The sequence below is a fragment of the Schistocerca nitens genome, chromosome 1 (assembly GCF_023898315.1).
Source record: "Schistocerca nitens isolate TAMUIC-IGC-003100 chromosome 1, iqSchNite1.1, whole genome shotgun sequence".
In the NCBI taxonomy this organism is placed as follows: Eukaryota; Metazoa; Arthropoda; class Insecta; order Orthoptera; family Acrididae; genus Schistocerca; species Schistocerca nitens.
The window spans coordinates 170,113,707-170,138,456 of NC_064614.1; the positions used below are offsets into that span (position 1 = coordinate 170,113,707).

Below are 24,750 nucleotides of genomic sequence, written 5' to 3' on the forward strand. Positions count from 1 at the left end.
AACATAATATAATGATTGCATATTTCCTTGACTCCTCAGTAATTAACATGCCTTTTAAAATATTATTTAATCATGTCCTACATTTATGGAGTACAATTTAAACAGTGTTCATTAGCATATTTTATGCTAACAATTACAATGATGAGCCAAAATATTATGGCCATCTGCTTAATAACTTTTTTGTCCATCTTTGGAACAAAATACATCACTGATACTGCACATCAGAGGTCTGACAGTTTGTCAGTAAGTTTGTGGAGGTATGTGGCAATAGACATCTATGCACAGGTCATGTATTTCACATAACTAATGGGTCACTGATTTGCATACACAGTGATGGTGGTCGATAGCAATCTAGATGGGTTCCATAGGCTTTACATCAAGCAAATTTGATCACCGACACATCAGCATGAGTTCACTGGCTCTTCAAACCACAGTAGCACGGTTCTGACTCAAAGACGCGAACAATCACACTGCTGAGAGGTGACTTCACCATCGGGGAAGATATCAAGCATGAAGGGATTCAGGTGGTTCCAGCTGTCAGTGTGTCTTTGATTACCACCATAGGTCCCATGCAACCCCAGGAGAATGTCTCCCATAGCATAATACTATTCCCAGCCTGCGTCTGTAGCACACTGCACATTTCGAGCCACCATTCACCCAAAGAGCCAACATGTTTCCATTGATCGATTGTCAAATTCCAATCGTTCCAAGCCCACTGCAATCATAACTGGCAATGTCACTGGTCAACATGTGAACACGTAGGGGTGGTCTGCTGCAGAGCTCCATCGACAATGTATGATGAATGATGTGCTCCAAAACACTTGGGCATGCACCAGCATTGTGCTCTTTTGGCAGAGATGCCACAGGTCATCATCTATCCTACTTTAAAGAGCAGACAAGCTTCTGAACCCCACATTCTGTCCAACCATTTAGTGCCTAGTGGTAGCTTCACTGTCCTTCTGTCTCTTTCCGTAGATGCTCACAATACTAGCATGCGAACATTTGACCAGCTTCGCCATTTATGAGATATACGTTCACAGGCTCTGCAGAATAATAATCTGCGATTCACCAAAGTCACTTATCTCAATGGACTTCCCCATACCTTCGCTAGGGTGATTTCCTGTCGGTCTGCTCTGCTTACATTCTTCTGTTACTGGGTCACATGCCTGCAACACCACCAGGCAGCACCCAACATCATGATGGGCACTGGTCATAATGTTTTGGCTTATCAATGTAAATCCCTAAATTAAAATAACTTCCAAATTGCTGCACATTAGAAAAATAAAACACATTTCTATGACCAGGAAAGTTTGAGCATTAACCCGAAAACACCAAAGGGGAGGAAATGTTACAAGGTAATCGTAAATTATACTACTCCACATTTTATTCAAAAGAAGCCATAATTTATTGGTCATGCATTAATTGAGTTCGAGTCTCGGTCGGGCATACAGTTTTAATCTGCCAGGAAGTTACAATTAATAGGTCTTCAATGGTATGTTAAATACCAAATTATGTACAAAATATCCTGTTTTATACCCCAAAGCAATTATAAATTTTATGAGGGTTTAGTAATCTGGGCTTAAACCATTATATTTCAGTGTTTCAGCAAAACTTAATTATTAGAGTAAAATTTTTTTTGAGCTTCTCTGTGATTATTTTAATACCAAATTCTTCCATAAAACGAAGTAATGCTACAGGAATCAGCGAAACATAAGTTACTGCTTGAACAATTTACAAAAAATATCCTGGGAAGTCATTTTGCTATTTAGTAAGTAACTGTCACCTGGAAAAAAAAGGTAGCATTTATTTACTTTAGGATCGATATGAGAGCATACAGGGACTCTCCACTTTGCTGCTTTTCAAAGAGGTTGGTTGGTTGGTTTGAGGATTAAAGGGACCAAACTGCATAGGTCATCGGTCCCTTGTTTCCTAAACACACAGAGCACAGTGAAACCATCCATTAGTCATTCGAAACACAAGATAAAAATTCCAGGGGAAGAAAATCCCCAAGGTCAATAATAAAGAAACATGGAAAACGGAGCACAGCAACAAAAACAACACAGAGAAGAAAGGCAGAAGGAAGTAAAACTGTACAGCAGAGGACTGAGGCTGGCTGATCACGAAAACAATAGGATGAGCCAGCCACCCTGCAACACGTTAAAACCTCCAGCCTGAAAGTTTAGGGTGGAGTCGGATGACAACACAAAACTAAGGAAAATATACACCACAAAAGAGGGTGACGCAATAAAATTAGAGGGACCTATAAAACCCACTTGCTCGAATAAAACTTAAATACCGATCTGCCATAGAGACATTGTCACCTAAAAGAGATGATAAATCACCCTGGAGATTAAAAGTTCGCCTGAGGGCGGTTAAAAGAGGACAGTCCAACAATATATGGGCCACCGTCATATTTGCACCACAGCGACAATGAGGGGGGTCCTCTCGACGCAGCAGATGACCATGCGTCAGCCAAGAGTGGCCAATGCGGAGCCTACACAGAGCAACAGAATCCCTGCGAGAGCTCCGCATGGAGGAACCCCACACAGTTGTGGTCTCCTTTACCTGCCGCAGCTTGTTGGGTGCAGACAGAGTGCACCATTCGTCTCCCCACAACCCAAAGACCCGACGGTGCAAAACCGTTCAGAGATCAGTTGCCGGGAGGCCGATCTCCAACGGCAGTTTGCGGGTAGCCTCTTTGGCTAACTTGTCGGCGAGTTCGTTTCCGCGATCCCAACGTGTCCCGGGGTCCATATGAGCACCACCGAACGACCACGCTGTTCAAGGGCGTGAATGGACCCCTGGATGGCACCAACAATGGGATGGCATGGGTAGCACTGGTCAAGAACCTGCAGACTACTGAGCGAGTCACTGCAAATGACAAGACTCTCCAGTGCTGGTACGAATATGCTCAAGGGCATGAAAAATGGCTGTCAGTTCTGCGGTGTAAACACTGCAGCCTTCCGGCAAGGAGCGCTGGTCGACATAGTCCGCATGAGCATAAGCGTACCCCACACGGCCATCAACCATCGAGCCATCGGTATAGACAACCTCTGAGGCATGGTATGCGCCTAGGAGAGCAAGGAATTGGCGGCGCTAGACTGCAGGAGGAACTGAATCTTTTGGCCATCGGGAAAGTTCCAGCCGAAGCTGCGGCCGACGAATACACCAAGGTGGTGTATGTGGGCAGACCTGGAAAGCAGATGGAAGAGGCAAACACTCAAGTTCATTAAGGAGCGACCAAACACGGCCGCCGGTGTGGGAGATGGACTGCCGCATTAGCGAAAAGGAGACGATAGTTAGGGTGACGGGGCGAACAACAGACGTGGGCAGCATAGTTGGCTAAGAGTTGTAGACGCCGAATGCGGAGCGGAGGAACCCCAGCCTCAGCAAGTAGGCTATTAACAGGACTGGTGCGGAATGCTCCTGTCGCCTGTCGAACCCCACAGTGGTGAACAGGGTCCAGCAGTTGCAACGCTGAGGGCGACGCTGAGCCATACGCCACACTCCCATAATCCAGTCAGGACAACACAAGGGCTTTGTAGAGCTGCAGCAGCGTGTTACGATCTGCACCCCAAGTTGTGTTGCTGAGGCAGCGGAGGGCATTCAGATGCTGCCAGCACTGACGCTTGAGCTGACGAATATGTGGAAGCCAAGTAAGCCGGGCATCGAACAGCAATCCCAGAAAACGGTAAGTGTCAACAGCCCTGAGCATAGCATCCTGAAGATAGAGCTCAGGGTGGGGATGGACAGTTCGACACCGACAAAAGTGCATAACACAAGTCTTCGCAGGAGAAAACTGAAACCCATGGGCTAGGGCCCATGCCTGCGCCTTGCGTATGGCTCCCTGCAACCGACGTTCTGCAACACCAATGGTGGAGGAGCTGAAAAAGATGCAGAAATCGTCAGCATATAACGTGGGTGAGACAGATGACCCTACTGCTGCTGCAAGGCCATTAATGGCCACAAGGAAAAGGGGCACGCTCAATACAGAGCCCTGTGGAACGCCGTTCTCCTGGATATGAAGTGAACTATGGGATGTGCCAATTAAAACGCGGAATGTCCGAACAGATAAAAAATTCTGAATAAAAATGGGGAGAGAGCCCCGGAGACCCCACCCGTGCAACGTGGCGAGAATATGGTGCCGCCACGTCGTGTCATACGCTCTGGAGAGGTCGAAAAAGACGGAGACGAGGTGTTGGCGCCTGGGAAAAGCAGTGCGGATTGCAGACTCAAGGAAGACCAAAGTATCGGCGGTGGAACGGCCCTGACGGAAGCCGCTCTGGCACTGAGCCAGAAGACCCCGAGACTCGAGCAGCCAACACAGCCGTCGACTCACCATACGTTCCAGTAGCTTGCACAGAGTATTTGTCAAGCTGATGGGCCGATAGCTATCCACAGTAAGCGGGTCCTTACCAGGCTTCAGCACCGGAATGATGGCACTTTCTCGCCACTGCGACGGAAAGACACCATCGCCCCATATGCGGTTGAAGATGGCAAGAACACATCACTGACAGTCCGGGGACAGGTGTTTGAGCATCTGATTGTGGACGCCATCTGGCCCAGAGGCTGTATCGGGGCACTGTGCCAGGGTGCTTTGGAGTTCCCACAAACTAAATGGGGCGTTATACGTCTCAGTGTGGCGAGAAGCAAAAGAAAGCCGTTTGCCTTCCTCCCGGCGTTTGAGCGCACGAAACGTAAGCGGGTAATTCCCGGACGCAGAGGCCCGAACATAGTGCTATGCGAAATGCTCGGCGATTGCATCGGCATCGGTGGATACCGCCCCATTGATGGTAAGCCCTGGGACACCTGTAGAGTGCTGCAATCCAAAGATGCGCTGAATCTTCATCCACACCTGGGAGGGTGAAGTATGGGAACCAATGGTGGAAACGTACCTCTCCCAGCACTCCTGTTTCCGCCTCTTGATGAGCCGCCGTGCCTGAGCACGGAGACGTTTGAAGAAAATGAGGTTCTCCAAAGACGGGTGCCGCTTATGTCGCTGAAGAGCCCGCCGACATTCTTTAATGGCTTCAGCGACCTCCGGAGACCACCAAGGCACTGACTTTCGCCGGGGGCACCCTAACGAATGAGGAATGGTACGTTCCGCAGCGGAAACAATCGCTGCAGTCAGTGTCTCAACCGCCACATCGACGGTACTGTGGTGGAGAGATTCAACAGTGGCAGCAGAGGAGAACGTTTCCCAGTTTGCCTTGCTAAATGCCCATCTAGGCAGGCATTTATGGGATCGACGCTGGGATAGTGAAAGGAAGATGGGAAAATGGTCACTACCACACAAGTCGTCATGGACTCTCCAGTGGACCGATGGTACAAGCCCTGGGCTGCACAACGACATATCTATGGCGGAGAATGTGCCATGCGCCACACTGAAATGCGTGGCAGCGCCAGTGTTTAAGAGGCAGAGGTCGAGTTGGAAGATGAGATTCTCGACATCTCTGCCTCGGCCAGTAATCTTCGATCCACCCCACAGGGGATTGTGGGCGTTAAAATCCCCAAGGAGAAGAAAAGGCGTGGGAAGTTGGGCGACAAGTGCAGCCAATTCGGTCAGGGAAACTGTACCACCTGGAGGGAGATAGACACTGCAGACGGTTATGTCCTGGGTAGTCCTTACGCGGACAGCCACAGCTTCCAATGATGTTTGAAGGGGCACAGGAGCACTATATACAGAGGTAAGGACATACACGCAGGCTCCACCTGACACACTATTGTATGTGCTACGGTTGCAGTAATAACCCCTGTATCCACGGAGGACAGGGGTCCGCATTGCCGGGAACCAGGTTTCCTGGAGGGCAATGCATAAAGCAGGTGTCATGCTTAGAAGCTGACGTAGCTCAGGTAGATGGCTAAAATAACAGCCACAATTCCACTGGAGGATTGTACAAAGCGTGTCCTGTAGGGGCATTCAGGCACTGAAAAGGCAAATTACTTCGCAGGGTCACATGCTGCCACCGACTGAGTGACGGATGTCGCTACGGCCATAGTTTCTGAGGAGACGGCGAGATCCAGGTCATCAGGGGACGCAAAGAGCTCGACCTCATCCTCAGAGGCTGAGCTGACAGGAAGCATTGGTGCGGGAACCACTGGGTTCTTATCCTTCTTGGAGAGCTTCCTCTTCTCTCTCTTGTCTTTGGGAGGAGGGTTGGCATGCTGGGAGGGCTTTCCTGACGCATTATCAGGAACAGAGGAAGAGCGTGAAGCCCTTCGACCAGCAGCTGGTGGCTTCTTCAGCCACTGGCTAGTGTCTTGTGCGACACTGGGGAAGTCCTTGGAAGGGACTCCCCCAAGGGATCCCTTCCGAACAAGTGAGGCCGGAGGAGGCTGTTGCGTCTCCGGCTGAGCAGCCAGAGAGAGCTGTCGCTTCCCCGGCTGAGGAGCCGGAGAGGGCTGTCGCCGCTCCAGCTGAGAGGTGGGGACTGACATCCCCAGTTGCTTGGGGCGCACTGCTCCCAAACTGGGTGTTTTGGGAGCAGTGGAAGAGAGAGTGGCCTGTCCCAGTGGTGCGGCAGACGTTACTTGATTTCTCTGTGGGCCAACGGAGAAGAGAGTCTGTGCAGGAGCTGGTGGCGGCAGTGTGACGGTAGCATAACTCCTCAACATAGGTGTGGGGTTGAGTCGTTCTAGCTTCTTCTTTGCCTCTTGGTAAGTTAAACGGTCCAAGGTCTTAATTTCTTGTATCTTCCACTCTCGTTGATAGACTGCACAGTCTGGTGAGCAGGGAGAATGATGCTCCCCACAGTTAATGCAGGTGGGAGGTGGAGCACATGGAGCATTAGGATGCGGAGGTCGTCCACAATCACGACACGTGGGGCTGGCAGTGCACCTGGAGGACATGTGTCCGAATTTCCAGCACTGGAAGCATCGCATAGGGGGCGGGACATAGGGCTTGACATTGCACCGGTAGATCATGACCTTGACTTTCTCAGGCAAGCAGTCGCCCTCAAAGGCCAGGATGAAAGCACCGGTAGCAACCCTATTATCCTTCGGCCCCCTAAAGATACGACGGACAAAGTGTACACCTCGTCGTGCCAGGTTCTCACGTAGCTCGTCATCAGACTGTAGTAGAAGATCTTTATGAAAAATAATCCCCTGGACCAAATTTAAGGACTTATGGGGAGTGACATTAACGGGTATGTCACTGAGCTTCTCACAGGCGAGTAATGCCTGGGACTGTGCAGATGAAGCTGCTTGTATCAGAATGGCCCCGCTCCTCAGTTTGGAAAGAGACGCCACTTCCCCAAACTTATCTTCGAGATTGTGCACAAAGAAAAGAGGCTTAGTCCCCAAAAACGAATCCCCATCAGTTCTGCTGCATACAAGGTATCGTGGCGAATATGGCTCCTGTCTGTCTGCAGCCCTACGTTCCTCCCATGGTGTGGCTAGGGAAGGGAACGATTTCGGGTTATATGTCACAGCGTTAAATTCCACCTTACCACGCTTAGAGACATTGTTGGTCGGTCGACCACCAGATTGAGATTTCACCCGCTTCATTGCGGGGTATCCGCCCCGATGCCACCCACTCCGACCAGGGGCTCTCCCCACGGGCGCCACCCAGCCACAGCAAAGGCCACCTGGCAGGATGGCCGTTGCCGGGAATCCCGGTGCCCCAGAGAGACAGGCATCTACTCCTTGGCTTACGTGGGGAGGTGTCACCTCAGGCATCGGCAGTACGATCCCTGTGTTGGGCTACAACCTAGAGGGTACATGACGACCCCACCACGACGGGCTGGCTACCGTGCTGGATTTTGGGTGCCATGGGTAGTCCATAGTGATCGTGGGTGCAGATGGTGACGCACTAAGGGCGTTACTTACACAATCCATCAGGTGTGTATGCCCAAAATGAGGGATGGAGGGTGCTGTTATGACGCCAAGACGATCAAGAGTGCCAAGGCCTTAGGGCACAGAGGACTGATGGTGCACCACGTAAGGTGTCCTTCCCCAAAAGGCTCGTACTTCTGTGGAATTTGGAATAATAGAGGTCAAACCCTAATGGGGACCATCACATTAAGGCCGAAACGTTTGAGACTCCTTTCAGTCGCCTCTTACGACAGGCAGGAATACTGCGGGCCTATTCTAACCCCCGAACCCGCAGGGGGGCCTTTTCAAAGAGTTTTTGGTTTGGATTGCACAAACAAGACACCTATCACACCAACTTCTTCATATGCAGAAATTAATTAGAGATTTTATGTATCTAGCTATATCAGGTGGCTACAAATTCAACAACCTTAGAAATCTTAATGCAAGTGTCTTCTATCGCAACACAATGATTTAACTGCTCTGTTCATCATTCAAAATGATACTGTAAGGTCCTTAGTAGATTATAGACAATGGAAGTAGTAAAAGTATCTATTCACCATATAGTTGAGAATTTGAGCAGTTGACAGGTTCTTAAAAGAGATTGAAAATGTGACTAATACATCAGAAACCTTGTTCTTTAGAGCAAATACAACACATGGTCACACATGTGGGATAGTGCCTTGACCAACTACTTTGTCGCAACATTGAAGCGGACTGATGTGATAAGTTGTGAAGAGTGGGTCACCCACAAAAATGTAGCTCCATATGCATGATTATATTTAACTGTAGGCAGTCCTGTACCAGACGAGACATCCAAGTTTCTGCACTCTAGAGTTAATAACAGTTAGTCTAGTAGATATTACTCATTAAATACTGTATTATTATTAAAGGTACCACTTTCCCTTACATATTATTCCAATAAATGCGAAAAGATTGTAATATTGTGATGTACTAACATTTTTGTTTATGTTTCGGCACAGTTAACTTAGAGAATCCCATTTACTTATTCTGTTTTTCCAGCAATTTAAGTAGAACATGTTCATTCATTAACAAGTTTATATTTATGGAAAGATGTGTAAATCTCAAGTGGCTTGCTTTAGAATCTTTTGCACTAGTTCCTTTTTTTTTTTTTTTTTTTTTTTCCTCATACAATACATAAAAGAAGGTTGTATACATGGAAGAATCCCGGAGATACTAAAAGGTATCAGATAGATAGATTATATAATGGTAAGACAGAGATTTAGGAACCAGGTTTTAAATTGTAAGACATTTCCAGGGGCAGATGTGGACTCTGACAACAACCTATTGGTTATGAACTGCAGATTAAAATTGAAGAAACTGCAAAAAGGTGGGAATTTAAGGAGATGGGACCTGGATAAACTGACTAAACCAGAGGTTGTACAGAGTTTCTGGGAGAGCATAAGGGAATAAGGGAACAATTGACAGCAGTGGGGGAAAGAAGTAGTCGAAGAAGAATGAGTAGCTCTGAGGGATGAAGTAGTGAAGGCAGCAGAGGACCAAGTAGGTAAAAAGACGAGGGTTAGTAGAAATCCTTGGGTAACACAAGAAATATTGAATTTAATTGATGAAAGGAGAAAATATAAAAATGCAGTAAATGAAGCAGGCAAAAAGGAATACAAACGTCTCAAAAATGAGATCGACAGAAAGTGCAAAATGGCTAAGCAGGGATGGCTAGAGGACAAATGTAAGGATGTAGAGGCTTATCTCACTAGGAGTAAGATAGATACTGCCTACAGGAAAATTAAAGAGACCTTTGGAGAAAAGAGAACCACTTGTATGAATATCAAGAGCTCAGATGGAAACCCAGTTCTAACCACAGAAGGGAAAGCAGAAAGATGGAAGGAGTATATAGAGGGTCTATACAAGGGCGATGTACTTGAGGACAATATTATAGAAATGGAAGAGAATGTAGATGAAGATGAAATGGGAGATACGATACTGCGTGAAGAGTTTGACAGAGCACTGAAAGACCTGAGCCGAATCAAGGCCCCAGGAGTAGACAACATTCCATTAGAACTACTGACGGCCTTGGGAGAGCGAGTTCTGACAAAACTCTACCATCTGGTGAGGAAGATGTATGAGACAGGCAAAGTACCCTCAGACTTCAAGAAGAATATAATAATTCCAATCCCAAAGAAATCAGGTGTTGACAGATGTGAAAATTACCGAACTATCAGTTTAATAAGTCACAGCTGCAAAATACTAACACGAATTCTTTAAAGACGAATGGAAAAACTGGTAGAAGCCGACCTCGGGGAAGATCAGTTTGGATTCTGTAGAAATATTGGAACACGTGAGGCAATACTGACCTTATGACTTATCTTAGAAGAAAGATTAAGGAAAGGCAAACCTACGTTTCTAGCATTTGTAGACTTAGAGAAAGCTTTTGACAATGTTGAATGGAATACTCTCTTCCAAATTCTAAAGGTGGCAGGGGTAAAATACAGGGAGTGAAAGGCTATTTACAGTTTGTACAGAAACCAGATAGCAGTTATAAGAGTCGAGGGACATGAAAGGGAAGCAGTGGTTGGGAAGGGAGTGAGACAGGGTTGTAGCCTCTCCCCAATGTTATTCAATCTGTATATTGAGCAAGCAGTAAAGGAAACAAAAGAAAAATTCAGAGTAGGTATTAAAATCCATGGAGAAGAAATAAAAACTTTGAGGTTCGCCGATGACATTGTAATTCTGTCAGAGACAGCAAAGGACTTGGAAGAGCAGTTGAATGGAATGGACAGTGTCTTGAAAGGAGGATATAAGATGAACATCAACAAAAGCAAAACGAGGATAATGGAATGTAGTCGAATTAAATCGGGTGATGCTGAGGGAATTAGATTAGGAAATGAGACACTTAAAGTAGTAAAGGAGTTTTGCTATTTGGGGAGCAAAATAACTGATGATGGTTGAAGTAGAGAAGACAAAATGTAGACTGGCAATGGCAAGGAAAGCGTTTCTGAAGAAGAGAAAGTTGTTAACATTGAGTATAGATTTAAGTGTCAGGAAGTTGTTTCTGAAAGTATTTGTATGGAGTGTAGCCATGTATGGAAGTGAAACATGGACAATAAATAGTTTGGACAAGAAGAGAATAGAAGCTTTCGAAATGTGGTGCTACAGAAGAATGCTGAAGATTAGATGGGTAGATCACATAACTAATGAGGAGGTATTGAATAGAATTGGGGAGAAGAGGAATTTGTGGCACAACTTGACGAGAAGAAGGGACCGGTTGGTGGGACATGTTCTGAGGCATCAAGGGATCACAAATTTAGCATTGGAGGGCAGCGTGGAGGGTAAAAATCATAGAGGGAGACCAAGAGATGAATACACTAAGCAGATTCAGAAGGATGTAGGTTGCAGTAGGTACTGGGAGATGAAGAAACTTGCACAGGATAGGGTAGCATGGAGAGCTGCATCAAACCAGTCTCAGGACTGAAGACCACAACAAACAACAACAACATACAATTTGGATACATTGAAGTTACATTCTAATGTGATTAAATTAACTAACATATACTGTGGTTGAGTGAGTGCTACGTCCTTGTTGTAAGCAGAAAAAAAAACTTTTTATGTTATATCACACACCTGAAGTGCTAACCTGTAAGCCTTACTTTAGCTGCTCATAATGAACAAAGATTTGGAAAATTTAGAGAGCTCTGAAAAAAATAAGACACACTGTGTCTATCTGAGTAGGGTTAGGTAAATTACATATAAAAGATAACACTCTAGGAGCTTATGCAAAATTAACATGGGGAAAGGAGGAGTTGTTGCATATATTAAGACACAACCCAAGTTCAAAAACATTGAGACAAGTGGATTTTGTAGCGATCAGTACACAGAAGCTTGTGTTTATGAATTAATACTGAAAACACCTTTAACTGTAACTGTATACAGAACCCCACTGGAAAATTTTGAAATGTTTATGAGGAATGTGGTTTCCTTACTATGCTATCTGTCAGACAAAAAAAAATTGTTCAAATGGCTCTGAGCACTATGGGACTTAACATCTGAGGTCATCAGTCCCCTGGAACTTAGAACTACTTAAACCTAACTAAGCTAAGGACATCACACATATCCATGCCCGAGGCAGGATTCGAACCTGCGACTGTAGTGGTAGCGCGGTTCCAGACTGAAGCGCCTAGAACTGCTCGGCCACACCGGCTGGCTCTGTCAGACAGCAGCATGCAGTTAACAGTAGTCTGCAGTGACAATAATTAACTTTCCAACATGAATAGATAAAGACAGTAAGACATTTGTTTTTCATATTAGGTACTTTGTACTGCCACCTACTGCCAGGTAGTCCATATCAGCAACTTCAGTAGTCATTAGACATCATGAGAGAGCAGAATGTGGCACTCTGCAGAACTCACAGACTTCAAACGTGGTCAGGTGATTGGGTGTCACTTGTGTCATATGTCTGTACGTGACATTTCAACTCCTAAACATCCCCAGGTCCACGGTTTCCGATGTGATAGTGAAGTAGAAATGTGAAGGGGCACATACAGCACAAAAGTGTACAGGCTGACCTCTTCTGCTGACTGACAGAGACTGCCGACAGTTGATGAGGGTCGTAATGTGTAATAGGCAGACATCTATCCAGATCATCACACAAAAATCCCAAACTGCATGAGGAGCAATTGGAGGTTGGTGATTGACTCTTTCAAAACAATCGAGCACCTGTCCATAATTCATGGCCTGTGGCGGAATAGTTAGACGACAATAACATTCCTGTAACGGACTGGCCTGCACACAGTCCTGACCTGAATCCTATAGAACACCTTTGGGATGTTTCGGGACACCGACTTCGTGCCAGGCCTCACCGACTGACATCAATACCTCTCCTCAGTACAGCACTCTGTGAAGAATGGGCTGCCATTCCCCATGAAACCTTCCAGCACCTGACTGAATGTATGCCTGCAAGAGTGGAAGCTGTCATAAAGGCTAAGGGTGGAGCAACACCATATTGAATTCCAACATTACCGATGGAGGGCGCCATGAACTTGTAAGTCATTTTCAGCCAGGTGTCCGGATACTTTTGATCACATAGTGTACATGTTAGACGTAATATTCAATCCAGTCCAGTTGGATACAAATGCATTAACACGTGTGTGTGTGTTTTGATATAATTGGGATAAAGTTGCATCCATCTTGAGCATATATTCATTCTAAGTATTAGTGCCGTGTTTCTAATGCGTCTGAAGTTTCAGAGTGAAGAAGTTAATTCTGTCTTGTAGCACACAGAAATTTTCTAAATCAATGTGTAGTTTGAACTTGTTTCTTGAAGCTGTGTTTGTATGAAACAATATTTGTCAAGTGTGGATAATTTTTTATGTGTACGTTGCTCTTATCATTATGTAGTGTTAAGCTATTGTTCTCTTCTTATCTACTGAGACTCTTTTTTTCTTTGATTTCACACTGAAACTTACTGTTGCCCCAAGCTTCATGGCAAAATTATTTTTGAATTCCAATGATGTGTGAGGTTCCTATATCCTCACACATCATAATATTTATTATTTTGAGTATCAACAGTCACAGAACAACAGCTTATAAAGCCGTATCCAGCAGTAAGGCATAATCTTTGCCTGCTGATTTGGTTTTCTGAATTATTGTTGTGTCACACACATGCACTAGGTGTAATATTTCAGTCAATTTCAGTCAGCCCAGTTGTAAGGCAATGTTCTTGAGATACAGATGTGTTTACACACGTGTGTTTCAATATAATTGGGATAAAACTGCACCTACCTTGAACAGGTTCATTCTAATTATTCATGCCATTTTTCTATTGTATCTGAAGTTTTGGTGAGAAGAAGTTAATCATGCATTGTGACATACGGGATTTTTCTAAATCAAAGTGTAGTTTCAACTAGTTTTTTGAAGAAGAAACAATTCCAATAATAAATAATGCAATTTGTGATCCATCATTAACCCATTAAGTTCTTTATTTTTCATTTCATAATATGATATTGACGGAATATGTATGAGTGACCGATTGGTGAAATGGATGTGTAGAGGAGTAAGGTAGCACTGACACAAATGTCTTTATAGTAGTGTTACAAACTAACACTATAAAGGAAAAATCAGTGTAAAGAAATTTGGATATTTCCTTAAATGAAAACTTAAATGAGATGAGGGAGAGGATGCATTGTGGGAACAACAACAGAAAATATCAAAGAATTATAGCAATATTTCAAAAAAGATAATGTAAAACACAAAGTTATCAAAGGATTCAAATAAATGTGATTCACCTGCAAAATAACGTTGCAGTAGTCATTAGCTTTTATATTGTTAAGTCCCACAATCCCTGGAATATACATTGTTCCATCAATTGCTCTTGATAATTTGTCACTAGTGTCCATGGCACTAATCTGTTCTGAAGTAAATGTTGGATTGAGGACATATTTTATATCATCAAGCGAGGAATCTGTAGAATGTGAAATTACAAATATTCAGCATTTCCATATTAAATAGAAACTGACATTTGTCAAATGTTATTAGCAATACTTACCTATAATTTCATAGTTGTCTGGTAGACAGTAAAACTTCAAAGTATGAAGGTTGAGAAATACATGATGGCTTTCAGCGACACTATGTGTATATGCGTGTGTGTTTGTCCCTCTGCCTGGGAATGATATTCGTTTAAAAAAAATTAATTAATTTTCAATAAAATAATTAAAAACATTGAATTGCTGCTAATTCTCATTCACCCAAATGATGAGGGAGGTTGGAATACACTATTTTATTTGCATTATCCTACAGCACTGAAAATGATACATTTCTGGATATTAGTTTATATTCAAAATGATAATGAATGTGTAATTATTACACATCTTTTAAGTGTCACACACACAAAACCCAATGTGTTCAGCTACTTCACCTTGAAAATATTTCCCACACACCAGGCAAGCATAGACATTGATCCTTGACAGGGATACGGAGCATAATTTTTCAAAGTCAAAATCCAGAACTTGTCGGTTTATAGTGTCTAAGTATGGACATAGGCGATGAGTTCGTAGTTGATCTTTGGAAGGTTCTGCAAAAGGTATTATATATTAGTCATAATATTGTCATGCAAACTATTGCTATTTGTAGTTAATTTGCTTTCAAATAGTGTATTCAGTATATGCAATTATTTTAATAATATTTTTCCTCTCAAAAATTATAAAAAAGTTCGTGTACATATTCTATCAGCATAGCCATTACACATTTTATGAATTTTTATGAAAAACCCTCATAAAAGTCATTACTGAAACTGTTCCTTTTTTTGGAAGAGTAATTATGGCCCAAATGTCCTGTACCTTGATAAGCACTGACATGGTACAGCAAAGTCTGGCAGCAACTATTTTCTCACAGCAACTCAAACACACTCATCCTCCAAACAGTAATTTATTTATTTATTTATTCATTCATTCATTCATTGTGTGATCATTTCATTGATAAATATAATGAAAATAAATAACTCTAGTATACGTACACACAAAATATGTAAGTACATTTATTAGGGTAGGGCAGGTGGTCAAGTGTGGCCTTGCTGAAGGAACCATCCTAGCATTTTCCTAAAATGATTTTAGAAAACCATGGAAAACGTAAATCTGAATGGCAGAAGAGAGCAAACTCTATCCTTCCGAATATGATGTCAGTGTCTTATGACTGTGATGCTTCATTCAATTGGTCCCTAATGTTCTCTTAATCACACACAATTTGCATCAAATATATTATAGTAAAAACACAGTTTTGCACTGCACCATTGCATACACTACAGACACCTGCTGGTAACTCCAGGACTATGAACATGTACATCTCCATATCATCCCTTCAATCTGTCTAGAATATCGTGTCAGTAACCCACTCGATGAAAGAAATGTTGAGCTAGAAGACTACAGATCTTGGCAGATTTCCCTGTACAAGCATTTCACTGTGGTTATGTACTGTAATGTGACATGGTGTTGTAGTTGCTTTCTTCGTTTATTAATCCTTATTCTGAGTTCTCTTAGTAATTTTTAATTGTGCAGGATGCATTAAATATGAAGTTAAGTTTCAGCTGCCTTTTTCATTTTCTTGGGAAATTTGTTATACAATTTTATTCCCTGATAGAAAATGTTGTTTCATGTTTTGCTGCTTGTGTTTGCTGTTAAGCAGCTACCAAAAGAATTTAAAATGCTTCAGTCACAGAAACAGGGTTCTACAGCTGCATACTTGTATATACTTTGCATGCTACTGCAGTGGGTTAACTTGTTGTAAAAAATCATATAAGTGTGTTAAAAGCTACACTGGCACTTAATAAATCTCATAATTGTGTATTATGTTCATAACATATAAAATAAAAGCATCTGCTTCAGTTACAATCATAGCATTTATTTAAAGGTTTTGTATCTTTTGTTGAAACTGCACACACGATTAATGAATGATGATCCTAGGTCACATTTAAGTAAACTTTTATTACAGCATCACAACAGAAGTTAAGTTCCACATAAGAAATAGTTTGACTAACAATTACAATGACTGACATCAACCAGCTGTGAGTAATAGCATCAAAGTCTTTAGTGACAGTGATTCAATGATCACAATAGCACAAGTACTCAGTCAACATTTCACTGTAGAACAACCAGTGTCCTGGAATGGCCAGGGTCAAAGGAAGTGGGAGGTTCTAAAGAAGATTGCTGACTGCTCAATGTGGAGTGTCATCGCTGGTAGCTGCTGAAGCATTGTCATGCAGTGTGGTGTAGGCTCGATGGAAAGCTCCAACAGATGGGCTGCACGAAGTAGTGTGTACTTGGCCCAGAGATGAATGAAGAGCTACCTGCTGAAGTTGAACTGCGACTTAAATACACAGCAGCCAGAAGAATATTTGTGAGCTTTTAATGGACATGTGGTCTGCAGATTCAGGCTAGTTCCCCAATTGTAGTGCCACCACTTGTGCTGTGTGCATGCCTATTAGCAATGGTTGTACCTCTTCAGATGCCTGCTAGCATTTAGGCTGCCAACAGTTTGTCTGTAATCAATACAATGTACTAGCAAGGTGCATAAACAACCTCTGAAGAAGTGCTGTGGCCCCAGAGCAGACCAACTACTTGTTGTGGGTGTTGTGCCAGAAACACGGTTGGTTGGTTGGTTTGGAGTGAAAGAGACTAAACAGCAAGGTCATCAGTCCCTTCAATCATTAACTGGCAAACCAGGAATGGTTCTTGATGGATGGAGGTGGAAGACAAATCCTGGAAAGTCTAAGTGTAACTAACAGAATTAAAAAAAAAAAAAAAAGGCAGCAGACAAAGTCGTTAAAGGATCAATTAAGACAAGGCATTGAAGCCAAGAAATGAAAAAGAATAAACAGAATAAAAGGATGGAAAGGGCACAGGACAAGCTTGGCCACCGAGCAAGGGCTGAAAAGGGACACCTGGGGGGGAGGGGGGGGGGGTGCGAGCGAGCAGGAGACAGGATGCCCCACCAAACCTCAGGCAGTCAAGGAGGCCAAAAGCTCTAACTTACAGGGATGAATAAAAACCAGCTTCATGGGCAAAATGTAACACCATATCAGCAGCTTTGGCATCATCTTCTACCACCAGAGGTAGCTTGTCAGAAAGATTAAAATCCCGTCTCAAAGCAGCCAAAATTAGGGCAGTCTATGAGTAAGTGGGCCACCATCAGGCCACAATATGGAGGATCCCCACATCAGAGAATGCGATCATGGGTCAGCCAAGTTTAGCCAATGCAGAGTCAACAGAGGACAGTGAATTCCCTGCGAGAAGCACACATGGAAAGATTGCCAAGGGGTGGTGTCTCTGTAATTGGCCTCAGTTGGTTTGGGAAGATCAGGGCAGACCACTCTCAGTTCCAGACTTCCAGCAATTGATGGCATGTAAATGACAAAAGGTCCAGTTCTGGAACCTCCATTTCCAGAATTGCCATCCTGGTAAATGGGTTGGCCAACTGGTCAGTTCATTCATTTTCCGAAATCCCCACATGACCAGGAGTCCAAACAAAAACGACTGGCCGCCCAGCTTGATGGAGGTCAGATACAAGATCCTGGACAGAAGTAACCAGTGGGTGAGAAGAGTAGCAATAGTCTGTAGGCCTGAAGGCTGCTACAGGAATCACTACAGATTAGGATACCTTTGCTTGTGCAAGACTGAACATGGCTAAAGGCTTGTTTAATGGTCAATAATTTTAATTCAACAGTGAAGACGCTGCATCCATTTAGCAGAGAGTGGAGTTCACTGCACCGTGCTTGTGTGTCTGCAAAGCCTGTTCATCCATCTACTATTGAGCCATCTGTGAATACCTCTTCCATACCTGGATATGTCTCAAAGGCCAGCCAATAACAGCCGGCAAAAACTTGTGGCGGCTATGGAATCTTTTGGACCAAAGGAGACTTTGGACAAATCTGAGGTCAGGGCACAAGCCAACAAGGCAGATGCAATGCCTCTCTGACCAGAGGTGACAGTGGAGGAATTTGCAGATCCAAAAAGACACACTGGAGGCATTCAGCAATTGTATACCCAGTTCTACGTTGCTGTTGTGGAAGGTGGAGCTCCCTTCCAGGCAAAAGGATACGATAGTTGGGATGTTCAGAGAAGCTACGAACGTGTACAGCATAATTCAGCAGTCGTTGTTGCCGCCTGATAGGTAATGGAGGGACTCCAGCCTCAACTAGTTGGCTGTTTGCAGGGCTAGTTAGGAAGACTCCTGTCTCAAGTCGGACCCTACAGTAATGAATGAGGCAAAGTATCCACAACAGTGAGGGTGATGCTGAACCACATGCAAGGTTCCCATACTCAAAAAGGGACCAGAAACAAGAGTGGTTGACAAATAGCCTGATACTAGACCCCTCTTCCGTCATAAGGAAAAGATAGCAGTGCCATTTTGACACAAGCCAAGAGATCCTGCATACCATCTCTTGGCCTGCTTACCGTCTCTTGGACTGAGTTTGGTGGGGCCAAACAAAGGAGATCGCAGTGCCAGGAGGAGTCCAGCAGAAGGAGTGCCTCCCCTGGGTCGATGCAGAGGATACCCAAAAGGGTGAGAGGAGCTGTTGGTGGCTGTGACCCTGACACTCAGACCCAAGGTTGTGAAGCAATGTCCACAGAGGTGGTGGGCAGCCAATGGTGGAATGGTCCCAGATGAACCAACTGTAGGGCCAGATATGACCAGCCAGTGGTTCATGGGAACAAAACCAGTGACCAACTGATGCCAACCAGTGACATGCACACACTGCCAGAAATGATTAAAAAAGCCAGAAGAGCAGCCAGATGCCAACAGGCTGATGGAGTGCCAGTGGTTATTGACAGCAATGCAAGACAGGGCTCGACCAATTCGGCTGCTGGCATGATGGGTGGCAGAATGGTGTGGTGCTGGCAGCACTGGGAGACAGCGCTTGAACAAAGCAGCCACTAAGAATTTAACAGTGCCAATGGAAAGTGTAATGCTGGTAGTTGCCAATGAAAAATGTAATGCTGGTAGTACTAGGAGATGGAATTAACCAAATTGACTGCCAGAAACACAAGGATACAATAGCCAGTGGGGCAGCGGTCACCACAAAAGAAATACCTGAAAACAGAGAACAAAGGGAAAAGGACACACCCAGAAGGTGGAGCTGGGGCCAGGTGGTCGGAGTGCAGAGGACGCTGAGAACAAGAATACTCAGAAGGTCCAAAAACATCGAAAATGATGAGTGCTACTGAGCATAAAGGAACTGATGCAGGGCATGGAAAAAAAAAAAAAAACACACACACTATGAAGCCCAGAAGAAAGAAAGACACTGTGCAAGACACTGTGCACATGAGCACAAAACAATCTACACTGCAGGAGTGAAACGCAACAAAAGAAGTGTGTACAAGTGCACGAGAAAGATCTACACTGCAGGAATGAAAAGAAATGAAGAAGTACCAAGGGAGTTGACAAAAACAGCACTTTGTGCAAGTTACATGGAGGGAAAGGCACAAGATGCCTACAATGGGAAATGCTACTGCAGTCAAGTACACTTTTATTACAGCTTCACAACATAAATTAAGTTCCATATAAAACAGAGTTTGAGTAACAACTGAAAAGATAGTCCTTGATCAAATATTAATAACATAATCACAGTCTGTAGTGACATCGATCTTATGATTCACATGAGCACACGTACACAGTCAACATTTCACAGTAACACTACCACTACATTGGCTTGGAATCCTGGGAAGGCCAGAGTCAGAGAAAGTGGGAGGCTTTGGCAAGGATTGCTGGCCAATAGATGTTGACTGTCACCTCTGAAATCTGCTAGAGCAGCATTGTGGTCCAGTATGTTGTCGAGACATGTAGACTAGTTGGAAAGCTCCAACAGATGGGCTACAGGACTTGGCCTGCGCTTGGCACAGAGATGAGTGAAGAACTGCCTGCTGGAGGTTGTGCCTCAAATACACAGCAGGCGGAGGAAGATCCGGAGGTGCTTAATGGACACATGACCCGAAGATGCAAGACAGTTCCCTCAACTGTGGTGCCACCATTGCTGCTGTGTGTGCTACCCATGAGTGATGATGATGCACCTGGTGATGCCTACTTGCATTTGGCCTATCAACAAATTGTTTGTAATCAATCCAGTGTCCAAAACGTATGATGTACGAGTGAGGCAACAGCCTCCAAAGGAGGAGCGGCTCCAGAATACTGGTTGGTCGGGGGTATTGCACTAAAAACAAGAGTGGCCAAAAAACGGCCAGATACTAGAAAAGGTATAATGCCCTGAAGGCCCATCTTCAGTAGCTTAATATGTCGCCTTGTCATTATTCAAACTTAGCAATTCCCACTGTCTCACTTCTCTGCTTCTGTTATGAGTTGTACAGACTCAAACTAAGGACCATTTCTATAATGTCCATTATCTGTGTTTTACTGTATAAAAATTGTACAATCATACTGTAACTTTCAGTTTCCTACAGTGTGATTTAAAAGATACACAAACTGATCCTTTGATACACTAAGTGATCAAAAGTATCCGGACACCTGGATGAAATTGACTTAAAAGTTTGTGGCGCCCTCCATCAGTAATGCTGGAATTCAGTTGGCCCACCCTTAGCCTTGATGGCAGCTTCCACTCTCGCAGGCACATGTTCAAATCAGGTGCTGGGAGGTTTCTTGGGGAACGGCAGCCCATTCTTCACAGGGTGCTGCGCTGAGGACAGGTATCGATGCCGATCGGTGAGGCCTGGCATGAAGTCTGCATTCCAAAATATCCCAAAGGTGTTCTATAGATTTCTGGTCAGGACTCTGTGAAGGCCAGTCCATTAGAGCGATGTTATTGTCATCTAACCACTCCGTTGCAGGCCGTGCATTATGAACAGTTGCTCGATCATTTTGAAAGATGCAATCGCCATCCCCGAATTGCTCTTCAACAGTGGGAACCAAGAAGGTGCTTAAAACATCAATGTAGGCCTGTGCTGTATTAGTGCCATGCAAAACAACAAGGGGTGCAAGCCTCCTCCATGAAAAATTCAACCACACCATAACACTACAACCTCCAAATTTTACTGTGGGAATAAACACAATGGCAGATGACATTCACTGGGCATTCACCATACCCACACCCTGCCATTGCATTGCCACATTGTGTAGCATGATTTGTCACTCCACATAAAAGTTTTCCACAGTTCAATTGTCCAATGTTTACACTCCTTACACCAAGTGAGATGTCATTTGGCATTTACCGGTGTGATGTGTGGCTTATGAGCACCCACTTGACCATGAAATCCACGTTTTCTCACCATCTGCCTAACCGCCATAGTACTTGCAGTGGACCTTGGTGCAGTTTGGAATTCTTGTGTGATGGTCTGGATAGATGTCTGCCTATTATACATTACGACCCCCAAAACAACTGTCAGTGGTCTCCGTCAGTCAACAGATGAGGTCAGCCTCTACGCTTTTGTGCTGTACATGTCCCTTCAGTTTCTACTTCACTATCACATTGGAAACAATGGACCTAGGATGTTTAGGAGTGTGGAAATCTCGCACACATACATATGACACAAGTGACACTCAATCACCTGACCATGTTCAAAGTCCATGAGTTCCGCAGAGTGCCCCATTCTGGTCTCTCACAATGTCTAATGACTACTGAGGTTACTGATATAGAGTACTTGGTAGTAGGTGCAGCACAATGCACCTAACATGAAAAACATATGTTTTTGGGGTTGTCCGGATACTTTTGATCACATAGTGTATATCATTACTCACTGGTATCTCTGTCACAGGAGTATATTGAAAGTCAAATGGTTTTGAGAAAGAGTGTTACTGAAACACTGTATTCTCCTTCAAAAATATTCAACATTTTCCATTTAGACATAAACTACAAAATTGGGAAACACTTCAAACACAAAAGAAAATTAAAATTATTTCTTGCACGTCACTGGCAAATGTTATAAGAGGAATCTATTGTTACAAATACGGGGTGATTCAAAAAGAATACCACAACTTTAGGAATTTAAAACTCTGCAACGACAAAAGGCAGAGCTAAGCACTATCTGTCGGCGAATTAAGGGAGCTATAAAGTTTCATTTAGTTGTACATTTGTTCGCTTGAGGCGCTGTTGACTAGGCGTCAGCGTCAGTTGATGCTAAGATGGCGACCGCTCAACAGAAAGCTTTTTGTGTTATTGAGTACGGCAGAAGTGAATCGACGACAGTTGTTCAGCGTGCATTTCGAACGAAGTATGGTGTTAAACCTTCTGATAGGTGGTGTATTAAACGCTGGTATAAACAGTTTACAGAGAATGGGTGTTTGTGCAAAGGGAAAAGTTCTGGACGGCCGAGAACGAGTGATGAAAATGTAGCACGCATCCAGCAAGCATTTGTTCGCAGCCCAGGAAAATCGACTCGCAGAGCTAGCAGAGAGCTGCAAATTCCACAATCAACTGTATGGAGAGTCCTACGAAAAAGGTTAGTTATGAAACCTTATCATCTGAAATTGGTTCAAGCACTGTCTGCAGCTGATAAGATTAAAAGAATCGATTTCTGTGATTTTATCCTTGCTCAAATGGAAACAGATGAATCTTTCGTTTCAAAGATTGTGTTTAGTGATGAAGCAACTTTCCACACTAACGGGAAAGTCAACCGTCACAATGTCTATATATGGGGCACTGAGAATCCGCGGGAAACAACTCAGTATGAACGTGACTCGCCTAAGGTGAACGTTTTCTGTGCCATTTCAGCCAATAAAGTTTTTGGTCCCTTTTTCTTCGAAGGTGCTACTGTAACTGGACTACAGTATCTGGAGATGTTAGAGAATTGGCTGTTCCCTCAGCTCGAACAAGAAGCACAACAATTCATATTTCAGCAGGATGGAGCGCCACCACATTGGCACTTATCTGTCCATAACTACCTGAACGTCAACTACCCGAGGCGATGGATCGGCCACCAGGCAGCCTGTGACAGAGCACTTCATCACTGGCCTCCAAGAAGCCCTGATCTTACCCCCTGCGATTTTTTCTTATGAGGGCATGTTAAGGATATGGTGTTTCGGCCACCTCTCCCAGCCACCATTGATGATTTGAAACGAGAAATAACAGCAGCTATCCAAACTGTTACGCCTGATATGCTACAGAGAGTGTGGAACGAGTTGGAGTTTCGGGTTGATATTGCTCGTGTGTCTGGAGGGGGCCATATTGAACATCAATGAACTTGTTTTTGAGTGAAAAAAAACCTTTTTAAATACGCTTTGTAATGATGTATAACAGAAGGTTATATTATGTTTCTTTCATTAAATACACATTTTTAAAGTTGTGGTATTCTTTTTGAATCACCCTGTATTCTTATAAGCAATGTGTACAAATAAATATTAAATTATTAGCAGCCAAAGATAAAGATGGTTATAAAAGGGCATACTCAGCACAGGCAAACAGATTGTGAATTGAAATTCTGAACACTGGAACACTGACAGGAAAGGCAGAGAAGATCGTGGATATGATGGAAAATAGAAAGACAGATATTTTAGGCATGGGAGTGACAAGATAGAAAGGAGAAGACAGTAGGGATCTGAGAAAAGGTTATAAATTGTATTGGAGTGGAAATGAAGAAGGAAGACAAAAGGGAGTGGGGATAGCCTAAAAGAAGAGATAAAGAGGATAAGTGACAGGATATTGAAGATCAGAATAATGACATAGGGAAGACGTATGGAAGTGGTTCAGTTTTATGTCCCTCCAGTGGGCTGCACATCTCAAGAGAAGGACTTTGAGAAAGAACTACTAAAGCAGAAGAATGGACAAAGGAAAATAGTCATGAGAGACTTGAATGCACATATGGAGATTGAAAGACAAGGGTATGAAAATGTACTGGGGACAGAAGGATGGGGAAGCAGAAGAAGGAAATAAATTGCTGGAATTCTGCAAGAAAAGTGGTTTAGTGGTCGGTTCCTCATGGTTCAGGAAGAAAGAGAGCCACAAACTAATGTGGTACAGCAAGAATCTAGTGCATAAATATTTGGTGGATTACATGCTCTATGATTGGGAGACAAAGAGTACTGTAACGGTTATGAGGCACTGCATAGTGACCACCAGCTACTGGTGATGAGCCTGACAATCACAAAGGAATAGAAAAAGACAGTGGACCACAAAAGGAGAATCAGAGTATGGGAACTGAAGGAAAAGGAAGTCAAGGAAGAATACCATGAGATTATAAGGGCAAAAAGGTTACCAAAGGATGAACCAAAAACAGGAGAATAGGAATGGGAACAATTTAAAAGTGCAATGGCAGAGGCAGAAGTGGCAGCAAATGGGGGAAGGAAACACCATGATGAAATGAAAGATACAAGGAGGTAATGCAAAGAAAAACAAAGCCTTCACAGACTGTGGTTCTGAGGAAGGACTGAATTAGCAAGAGAGGAGCATAAGAAAAAAAAAAAAAGAGGTAATAACACACTGGCTGAAGATAGAAGAAAATGGATGGAAGAATGGACAAAGATGATGCAGGA

General features: G+C 43.8%; 1 protein-coding gene across 1 annotated transcript in view; it reads right to left on the minus strand.

The window, feature by feature from the left end:
• LOC126244545 (U4/U6.U5 tri-snRNP-associated protein 2) overlaps positions 1 to 24,750 on the minus strand; it is a 72,277-nt gene that overhangs the window by 39,949 nt on the left and 7,578 nt on the right. The window contains exons 2-4 of the mRNA XM_049948249.1: positions 14,699 to 14,854; positions 14,330 to 14,443; positions 14,070 to 14,245 (exon numbers count right to left, since the gene is read on the minus strand). Coding sequence (XP_049804206.1) covers positions 14,070 to 14,245; positions 14,330 to 14,443; positions 14,699 to 14,854 — 446 coding nt within the window. The remainder of the gene's footprint in view (positions 1 to 14,069; positions 14,246 to 14,329; positions 14,444 to 14,698; positions 14,855 to 24,750) is intronic.